General features: G+C 41.2%; 1 protein-coding gene across 1 annotated transcript; it reads left to right on the top strand.

The window, feature by feature from the left end:
- Nucleotides 1-7,947: 7,947 nt before the first annotated feature.
- LOC120057055 (guanylyl cyclase-activating protein 2-like) lies at nucleotides 7,948-9,555 on the top strand. The gene is made up of 4 exons (XM_039005439.1): nucleotides 7,948-8,148; nucleotides 8,283-8,432; nucleotides 9,002-9,110; nucleotides 9,410-9,555. Exons 1-4 carry the CDS (start codon nucleotides 7,948-7,950, stop codon nucleotides 9,535-9,537), a joined length of 588 nt encoding a protein of 195 aa, XP_038861367.1. The 3' UTR covers nucleotides 9,538-9,555.
- Nucleotides 9,556-11,069: the final 1,514 nt, after the last annotated feature.

Below are 11,069 nucleotides of genomic sequence, written 5' to 3'. Positions count from 1 at the left end.
TGTTTGTCCGCCACTGTCGTCGTACCTTGGAAGAGAGCCCGGTCAGCCCTCCTCAAGACCACCTGCAGGTATCGATGACAAGCGGATCGCCATTGGACCCCGGCTCCCTGGTATCATCTCGGGCAGAAGGTATGGCTATCCAACCGGGATCTGCTCCTCCGGGTGGAATCCTGCAAACTCTCACGCCGGTTTATCGGTCCGTTTCCCATCTCCAAAATTATTAGCCCCTCTGCTGTTCGTCTTCTGTTGCCCTGTACCGTTTCCATACAGCCCACCTTTCATGTGTCCAGAGTTAAACCCATGGCTTACAGCCCTTTGTCTCCTCTCCCCACCAGGGACATCCTGGACCCAGGCCTCATCTTGGATTTCCAATGCCAGGGGGGTACTGTCACACCCTGATCTGTTTCACCTGTCTTTGTGATTGTCTCCACCCCCCTCCAGGTGTTGCCCATCTTCCCCATTATCCCCTGTGTATTTATACCTGTGTTCTCTGTTTGTCTGTTGCCAGTTCGTTTTGTTTCTACAAGCCTACCTGTGTTTTTCCCTCTGTTCCTGTCTCTCGATTGTTCCTGTTTTCTAGTTTTCCCGGTGACGTTTTCTGCCTGCCCTGACCCTGCCTGCCGTCCTGTACCTTTCCCCCCCCCCCCATCTGGATTACTGACCTCTGCTGACCCTGAGCCTGTCTGACTTCCTGTACCTTTGCCCAACCTATCTGGATTACTGACCCCTGCCTGCCCTTGACCTGTCTTTTGCCTGCCCCTGTTGGATTAATAAACTGTTGTTACTTCGATGTTGTCTGCATCTGGGTCTCACCTGAAACGTGATAACAACCAACTTGACAGAGCTTGAAGAATTTAAAAAGAAATAATGGGCAAATATTGTACAGTTCAGGTGTGCAAGGCTCTTAGAGACTTACCCAAAAAGACTTGGCTATAATTGCTGCAAAAAGGTGTTTCTAACATGTAATGACTCAAGAGGGTGAACAATTATCTAATCAAGATATATTAGGGTTTTATTTTTTATTAATTTGTAATAAATGTTTAACATGTTCTACCCCTTTGACATTACACAGTATTTTGTGTAGATCGTTGACCAAAAATGACAATTATATCCATTTTAATCCCACTTTGTAACACAATTTTTTTTTCAAAAAGTTCAAGTGGTGTGAATACTTTCTGAAGGCACTGTAGGTCAGTAAGTCAGTAAGGTCAGACAAAGCCAACAGTTGCCCGTTTAATAGCTTCTGCTGAGGAGAGGGTGAGGGGTCGTAACCTCTAACATGAACAATTGCTATAGATTTTTACTTTTGATACCACTATGAACATTGATGACTGGGCGGTGATGTAAATGCACATTCAAGAGCGAGGTAATTGATATTACAGAACAATGATTTAGAATCTGAGGGGTTGGCTCAAACAATTTGTCTGGGATTCATTCTAGTGCTGTGAAAGCGTCTTGCCCGCTGCGCACTGAACTTCCTCCAATGCACCTTTGAAATTTCCCTGATGGCACACAGGCTCTGCATCATTTCACATGGGTACATTTCTGTTTTCAAATGTCAAGAATCTAGGCTTACTGTACAGCAGCATCTCGTACGCACTGCCAATCTAGACTTAAAACCTGTTTGGGATAGGGGGCAGTATTTTCACGTCCAGATGGAAAGCGTACCCAAAGTAAACTGCATGCTACTCAGGCCCAGAAGCTAGGATATGCATATAGATAGATAGATTTGGATAGAAAACACTCTAAAATTTCTAAAACTGTTAAAATCATGTCTATGAGTATAACAGAACTTAATTGGCAGGTGAAACCCCGAGAACAAACCAACCAGGAATATTCTTAGGGGAGTTCACTGTGTTTTCAATTAGCTTTCTATGGGAACCTAGATTTCTGTGGCACTTAGTTGCAGTTCCTATTGCTTCCACTAGATGTCAACAGTCTTTAGAAATTGGTTGATATTTTTCTTTAGAGAAATTAAGATGTACGGCTATTCAGAACGAGGGTCCAGCCTAGTGCACTCTAATGTTTTGGTGCATGCGACCTGGAACGTGGTTCACTTTGTTTTCGTCATGTATTGAATGCAGTTTATCCCGTCTTAAATTTTATCGATTATTTACGTTTTAAAATACCTAAAGCTGGATTAGGAAAGTTGTTTGAAATGTTTGGAACAAGTTTACAGGTAACTTAGATATTTTGTAGTCATGTTGAGCGAGTTGGCACCGGTGTTTTTCTGAATCAAACGCGCCAAATAAATGGACATTTTGGAGATATAACGACGGAATGAATTGAACAAAAGGACCATTTGTGATGTTTATGGGACATATTGGAGTGCCAACAGAAGAAGCTCTTCAAAGGTAAGGCATGAATTATATCGTTATTTCTGAGTTTTGTGTCGTGCCCGGTGGGTTGAAATCTAATTTTCATGTGTTGGTATGCTGGGCGCTGTCCTCAGATAATCGCATGGTTTGCTTTCGCCGTAAAGCCTTTTTGAAATCTGACACGGTGGCTAGACTAACAAGAAGTTAAGCTTTAATTTGGTGTATTGCACTTGTGAATGTATGAAAGTTAAATATTTCTAATAATTTCTTTAGAATTTCGCGCTCTGCAATTTCACCGGATGTTGTCAAATCGATCCCGCTAACGGGATTTGATCCATAATAAGTTTTTAATGGGGCAGTTAGGGATTTGTGCTTCAGCCCAGCGGCAACCCCGATACTTAAACTGGGGGATGGGACTGTATACTGTAAGTGTAACAAATTTCAAATGTAGAGTAATGGATACAAGGACTGACAGTCAATGAGATCAACATGACAGCTTTTGACATATTCTGAAGCTATACATTGTTTTATGAAGACATTGTTTACCCGATCATAACCCAAAATAAAAAAATGTTTTTACTCTGTTGTTTTTGAATCAAAAATCAAATCAAACTTTGTCACATGCACCAAATACAACAAGTGTAGACCTTACCATGTAAGTAAGCATTTCATGACAAATAAAGTTTGATTGGATTTGATTTTTGATTTATAAACAACTTAGTAATTATTATTATTTTTTAAACAAAAAAGCACATGTAGCCTACATATTAATCATATTAAATCAACATTTCATTTAGTTGATTTCCCTTTGAATTCATGTTTGACTCAATCAAATGTAAATCTTCTGTTTCAATTAAGTTGAAAGTTTCACGTTTTAATGTCATTTGCACAAGTACAGTGAAATGCCTTTCTTGCGAACTCCAAACCCAACAATGCAGTAATCAATATCAATGTAGCACTAAAACGAACATAAGGTAGAACAAAAACACACACAAGAAATAAAAACAAGAAGAACACAAGAAAGTAAGACGCTATATACAAGGTCAGTTCCAATACCATATTTACAATGTGCAGGGATACTGGGGTGATAGAGGTAGATATGTATAGTGGTAAGCGGACTAGGCATCAGGAAGTATGATAAACAGAGTAGCAGTCGTGTAAATGAAGATTGTATGTGTGTGTGTGTGTAGTCAGTATAAATGTGTGCATGTTATGTGTGTGTTGGAGTATCAGTGTGCGTGAGTGTGTCGAGTCCTGTGAGTGTGTATAGACCGTTTGGCTGGTGGTACCTGCTGTTGTTCCGCCTCTCTATATACACTGACATGTCTCTCTGAGCGAGAGCCTCAGCCAAGTTATTGCATTGGAGACGGAAAGTGACTTAAATGTTACCCAGCTAGGCTCAGTGCATCTGTGGGGAGAGAGATAGGAGAGAGGTCAAGCCAGTTGGACTGCATGGGAGATCCTAAAGCCAAAGGCGGTGGTTAATCCACGAGAGTTTTTCTGCGCAGGCCAAACAAACAAACCAACCAGCTAGGCTAGGCTACTACGCTGTGCCTTTGAGGGGAAAGGGTAGCCTGGTCCCAGATCTGTTTGTGCTGTTTTGCCAACTATGGTCAGAGGTAGTCATAGAGAATGAATAGGCAAAATGTGGTTTAGGGGGTATGACTTTGAAATTCCACAGTAAATTCAAGTCATTTTACTAATGAATATGCCTTAGATATACTTTAATGAGATTTTGATTAATGGCTTACCTTATCCACACCTTACCTCATTATTCCAATATAGCTTTTGTTTAGGATCCACTGCTGGATTCCTGCCAGCCTGCCACTGTGAAATGAACGCTATTGTACCAATTACAAAATGGATAACAAACAACCTTTGAATATAGCCTAGCGGTTAAGAGTGTTGGGCTAGTAACCGAAAAGACCGCTGGTTTGAATCCCCGAGCCAACTAGGTAAGAAACATTTTGGTTAAAAGTTGGGTGAAAAAAATAAGAAGTTGCCTTACGTTGACAACTTTTTGCAAATCCAATCAGTTTCCCACATTGTTTCAACGTCATCAGATTACATTTTTTGGTTGAAATTACATGTTAACAGCGTTAATGCAAACAGTTTTTGCCCAGTGGGAGGTGCTTTATAGGCTTCCCTTATTATGGACTGACCCACTGGAAAATATATAGGGTCGGATTCACTAGGCACGAAACGGAAAAAAAACTGTTTGAAACTGGGATGTACTATATGAGCTCGTTTTGCTACAGTGTGCTCGTTTTACTACAGTGTGCCCTAATGAATATGACCCAGGTTTGCTTTATCTTTTCTTTAGCGCAGTGTAGTCTAGCCTGATGCATTAGCCTGGCAGCGCCACAATCCCATTAGGGAGCTTGATATACCAGTCTTCCATCTACAAATCTAGCTTGGCCGAGAGCTTCTTAGCTTCACCCGGGGAGACATCCAGTCCAGGAAAAACAACATTGAGACTGTTTAAGGAATAAGGACAGACATGGAGCTCAATCTGGCCATGGCCCAGTAAGTGCATCTCAGTTCAAGGTGTAAAGGCCTACGTTACAGCTTTGACGTGGATTACGACATGTTGTGCAATTTACAGTCAAATCAATGTCAGAATGTTTGTATAGCATATGAGGTCCTTAGCTTGGGTATCTAGCCTACCTGACTGTTTCAGCATTCAGTCACATTATCTGTGTTATTCTCTTTGCCAACTAATCTGGAATCAGTGTCACAACAGCTGAAATCAGTATCACAACAGCTGAAATCAGTATCTCAACAGTTGGAATCAGAATCTCAACAGTTGGAATCAGAATCTCAACAGCTGGAATCAGAATCTCAACAGTTGGAATCAGAATCTCAACAGTTGGAATCAGAATCTCAACAGCTGAAATCAGTATCTCAACAGCTGAAATCAGTATCTCAACAGTTGGAATCAGAATCTCAACAGCTGAAATCAGTATCTCAACAGCTGAAATCAGTATCTCAACAGCTGGAATCAGTATCTCAACAGCTGGAATCAGTATCTCAACAGCTGGAATCAGTATCTCAACAGCTGAAATCAGTATCTCAACAGCTGGAATCAGTATCTCAACAGCTGAAATCAGTATCTCAACAGCTGAAATCAGTATCTCAACAGCTGAAATCAGTATCTCAACAGCTGGAATCAGAATCTCAACAGCTGGAATCAGTATCTCAACAGCTGAAATCAGTATCTCAACAGCTGAAATCAGTATCTCAACAGTTGAAATCAGTATCTCAACAGTTGAAATCAGTATCTCAACAGTTGAAATCAGTATCTCAACAGCTGAAATCAGTATCTCAACAGCTGAAATCAGTATCTCAACAGCTGGAATCAGTATCTCAACAGCTGGAATCAGTATCTCAACAGCTGAAATCAGAATCTCAACAGCTGAAATCAGAATCTCAACAGCTGAAATCAGTATCTCAACAGCTGGAATCAGAATCTCAACAGCTGGAATCAGAATCTCAACAGCTGAAATCAGTATCTCAACAGCTGAAATCAGTATCTCAACAGCTGAAATCAGTATCTCAACAGCTGAAATCAGTATCTCAACAGCTGAAATCAGAATCTCAACAGCTGAAATCAGTATCTCAACAGCTGAAATCAGTATCTCAACAGCTGAAATCAGTATCTCAACAGTTGGAATCAGTATCTCAACAGTTGGAATCAGTATCTCAACAGTTGGAATCAGAATCTCAACAGTTGGAATCAGAATCTCAACAATCTCAACAGTTGGTATTGGTAATAATCATCCAGCTTTTCTTTGGGCTTGTTGATGAATTGATGAACATTATCTTTTGGTCATCAACAAGAACAGACTGATTGGATGGTGGCTCTTAGGGTAAGATGAGAGACACATTCTTATTGCTCCTACAGGAAATGTGTTACATTTCCCTTTTATTATACCAGAAAATTTCAATTGGCTCAGAACAGGGCAGCATGCCTGCCCTTGGATGTACACAGAGAGCTAGCATTAATAATATGCATGTCAATCTCTCCTGGCTCAAAGTGGAGGAGAGATTGACTTCATCATTACTTGTATTTATGAGAGGTATTGACATGTTGAATGCACCGAGCTGTCTGTTTGAACTACTGGTACACAGCTTGGACACCCATGCATACCCCACAAAACATGCCACCAGAGGTCTCTTCACAGTCCCCAATTCCAGAACAGACTATGGGAGGCGCACAGTACTACATAGAGCCATGACTACATGGAACTCTATTCCACATCATGTAACTCATGCAAGCAGTAAAATGATGGAACAGCGGGGACTGTGAAACAACACAATCATAGGCACAGACACATGCATACAAACACGCGATAACACACGATAACATACACATGATACACACATGTACACATGGATTTTGTGTTGTAGATATGTGGTAGTAGAGTAGGGGCCTGAGGGGACACACTTAATACTGTTGTGAAATCTGTTGTGAATGTATTGTAATGTTTAAAAAAATGTATAACTGCCTTAATTTTGCCAGACCCCAGGAAGAGTAGCTGCTGCCTTAATGGGGATCCATAATAAATACAAATACAAATTCCAGAAAACAACTTCAAATGTGTGTGTGACCTCCGGATATAAATGACTATCAACATTGTTGTTCTATGGCTGGCCTAGGTTGTATTCGTTAGGGCATACTGTAGTTGACGTAGCAAAGTGTTTTACAACAGAAAATGAAAACAAGCCTTTCTTATTGGACAAGTTCAGGCAGTCCCTCCCTGTTTCAATCTGTTTTGTTCCATTTGGTGCCCAATAAAAATGACCCAGGCTGGTTGTGAAAGGCCTGGCACTCACTCACCTAATTGACTTCTCTGTTATGTTAAGATGTTCTGTTCTGAGAAGATTTGCGGGCATCAAGCTGGGAACCCCTTTAAGGACAATTGCTTTCGATGTGAAATGCTTACATGGCAGTAATGAATGTCCTCTGGCATAATCCATGGACCATTGGTTATGGACGATTCCTTTATAGTGATTGGTTCCACAGTGAAAGACAGTTAATTAACCATAGGATGAGAATCACATTTTCTATTGATTCAATTTCTGTGCTGTCATGACAGTCTTGACAGCATATAAATAGAATCACTAGAAAGAATGAGATGGGATGGTACAGCCTCATTAAATAGTATTTTCAGTCTATCATGGGTACTAGATTGAGTTTTATTTGTTTTAATGACTTCCATTTCAGATTAATTAAAGCATTTGGGGAGTTGTATGATCATTTGAATTGAGGAGAGAGTGTCTAGGTTGGCATTACCTTGAATAATGTTCAGGACAAGCTGACATGAGGGTATATGCAGGGACTATAGACTAGGGTACCATATGTTTTTATCAATTCACAACCCTGGGGAAACCTGTCTGACATAATTCCTGTTCTAAAGCTGCTCCAAGTTACCTGACTTGAACATTAGTGAAGCTTCTGTGTCCAACCTCTTATCAGTTCAAGTGCTTTCATGATCGAGTCCTTCCTAATTACTGACACCAACTTGGGAGCCCCTCCTGTTTGTTAATGACCTCTTTTAATAGGCCTACTTTTAATAGGAGTTTCAGAACAGAGGACAGCGCTCCCCCGACCACCTGCCCGCCAAACATGGGACAGACGCACCAGACGGAGCAGAATGACCCGGAGATCGATGTCAAGGCGCTCCAGGACATGTACAAAAAGTTTGTGACGGAGTGCCCGAGCGGTGTTTTATTTATCCACGAGTTCAAGCGTTTTTTTGGCATCGACCCAACTGGGGAAGTCTCTGAGTATGCGGAGAGCATGTTTCGAGCTTTTGACAAGAATGGGGTGAGCTAGCCTATTGTATGCTGTATGTTTCTGAGTTTTGCAATTTTCTATATCGGTGCAAATGAACACGGACACTCGTTTTTCTAAGTTTAGGGAAAAAAACGATTGTTTTCAATTTGTTTATGTCTTTTCAGGATAACACCATTGATTTTCTGGAGTTTGTGGCAGCCTTGAATCTGGTCTTCCGGGGGGACTTGGAGCACAAATTACGCTGGTCATTTAAAGTATACGACAAGGACAGCAACGGCTATGTAGATAGGACAGAACTGCGAGCTATTATTGATGTACGAGCTTCTACACCTGCATTGCTTGCTGTTTGGGGTTTTAGGCTGGGTTTCTGTACAGCACTTTGAGATATCAGCTGATGTACGAAGGGCTTGATAAATACATTTGATTTGATTTGATGTAAGCACCCAGTGAAGGTCGCCCGAGGATTCCACAAGGTCACTACGGTGTCTAGTGATTAAATTATCCAAGGGTCTTATGGGGGTGTCTTCTTCAGTGGTGGTAAATAAGCCGAAGTAGACAATCAGTCTATCAGTTAAAACTTTCTGGTCAGATGGCTAACTTTTAACAATTCTGATGAGCCAATTATGTGTGTGTGTGTATGTGTGTGTGTAGGCTACTTTTGGTATGAGGTGTGGTTTAAATTACAAATCTAAAACAACTTTGATGTGTAAAAACATTAAGTGTGAATGCACACCTGCAAACAGGTTCCATTGATGTAAGTTAGGCCTAACAATAGTAAAGGTTTTTAGGCCCTCTTACTTTGTGAATGATATTGGCCTAAATCATTTATAACCATAGACTGTATGTATTGGTTACACACTGTTACTTCTTAATTCCCCCCTAGAGTATATATCGATTAAAGAAGACGTCCAAGAGAGAGCAGGAGGGTATGCAGCTGTCGGTGAATGAAGTGTGTGAAAGAATACTGAAGACTGTGGATGTGGACAGGGACGGTAGGTGCATACTCAGAGTCTGAATGTTTACATTATGTGCAGTATTGGGGGCGAATTCAGCAGAGCTCAATGTTGTGGAACAAACAGATAGATATGTTTTGAAATCCCTCATTTTCTTCTACATGTAGTCATGTCAGCTCTGTTCATGACATGTTTATCTGCAACGTTCCACAACGTTTTCCTACTGAACGTGGCCCTGGTCTGCTTGTCCAGGTGTGCTGTAGGCCTGCACAGAAACTTCCAGTCTGTCTGTCTGCCTTGTTTTCTGAACAACCTTTCTGTTGTGATGGCCCATACAGGTCACATCACCCTGGAGGAGTTCATCAAGGGTGCCCAGGGAGACCCATGGATCATGAACATGCTCCAACTGGACATGAACCCTTATGGCTGGGTGCTGGAACAGAGAAGGAAGAGCGCATACTTTTAAAATGACTGGAAAGACAAAAGCATCTTCATTTAACATTTTCTTTATTTTTTCCCTCTTTTTTTTCTTACACTAAATTAGGTTCCAAATCAATTGCACATAATAGGAAAAAACACATTGCAGATTCTTTCGGATTGTTTAAGCTAGTTTTAATTATAAGGACAGGAATGGTTGTGTCGATTACCTTTCATAAATTCAATGAAATGAACAGCTTGTTCATTCTGAGTGAACATGCAGTGCAGTTTTTCTTTATCTGTAGATGATTTAATTTGGGCCATATGACTTAATTGGGGTGTTAAAACAATGTTAGTTCCACTTTAACTACTTTGCAGATACGAAACAAACAGACAATCATAATATCAATACAAAATATAAAATTCCCAGTTCATGCTACAAAACCAACTTAATAGGAGGTTTTAAAAATAGGTTATATTTCACTCAAAATTCCATGACATACAGTAAGGCATTGTTGGGAGAATAGATGGATGCAGTTCAATGCATGAATAATATAATTCACCAATACATTGCATTCGGAAAGTATTCAGACCCCTTGACTTTTTCCAGATTTTGTTACGTTACAGCCTTTTTCTAAAATTGATAAAATAGTTTTTTCCCCTCATCAACCTACACACAATACCCCATAATGACAAAGCAAAACTGGTTTTTAGAAATGTTAGCAAAATGTAAATGTAAAAAAACAGAAATATAACATTTACATAAGTATTCAGACCTTTACTCAGTACTTTGCTGAAGCACCTTTGACAGTGATTACAGCCTTGAGTTTTCTTTGGTACAAATTGTAGACCTGCACAAGGCTGGGATGGGCTACAGGACAATAGGCAAGCAGCTTGGTGAGAAGGCAACAACTGTTGGCGCAATTATTAGAAAATGGAAGAAGTTCAAGATGATGGTCAATCACCCTCGGTCTGGGGCTCCATGCAAGATCTCACCTCGTGGAGCATCAATGATCATGAGGAAGGTGAGGGATCAGCCCAGAACTACACGGCAGGACCTGATCAATGACCTGAAGAGAGCTGGGACCACAGTCTCAAAGAAAACCATTAGTAACACACTACACCGTCATGGATTAAAATCCTGCAGTGCACGCAAGGTCCCCCTGCTCAAGCCGGCGCATGTCCAGGCCCGTCTGAAGTTTGCCAATGACCATCTGGATGATCCAGAGGAGGAATGGGAGAAGGTCATGTGGTCTGATGAGACAAAAATAAAGCTTTTTGGTCTAAACTCCACTCACCGTGTTTGGAGCAAGAAGAAGGATGAGTACAACCCCAAGAACACCATCCCAACCGTGAAGCATGGAGGTGGAAACATCATTCTTTGGGGATGCTTTTCTGCAAAGGGGACAGGACGACTGCACCGTGTTGAGGGGAGGATGGATGGGGCCATGTATCGCGAGATCTTGGCCAACAATCTCCTTCCCTCAGTAAGAGCATTGAAGATGGGTCGTGGCTGGGTCTTCCAGCATGACAACGACACGAAACACACAGCCAGGGCAACTAAGGAGTGGCTCCGTAAGA

Source organism: Salvelinus namaycush, chromosome 1 (genome assembly GCF_016432855.1).
Source record: "Salvelinus namaycush isolate Seneca chromosome 1, SaNama_1.0, whole genome shotgun sequence".
NCBI lineage: Eukaryota > Metazoa > Chordata > Actinopteri > Salmoniformes > Salmonidae > Salvelinus > Salvelinus namaycush.
Note: the sequence above shows the minus strand (reverse complement) of the source record. Positions and strands in the feature narration are given on the sequence as shown.

Excerpts from the sequence above, each read along its gene's own strand:
- LOC120057055 (XM_039005439.1), top strand. The coding sequence starts at position 7,948 with ATGGGACAGACGCACCAGACGGAGCAGAATGACCCGGAGATCGATGTC. Across the intron at positions 8,149-8,282 it reads GAGCTTTTGACAAGAATGGG|GATAACACCATTGATTTTCT; the intron begins GTGAGCTAGCCT and ends ATGTCTTTTCAG. Across the intron at positions 8,433-9,001 it reads AACTGCGAGCTATTATTGAT|AGTATATATCGATTAAAGAA; the intron begins GTACGAGCTTCT and ends ATTCCCCCCTAG.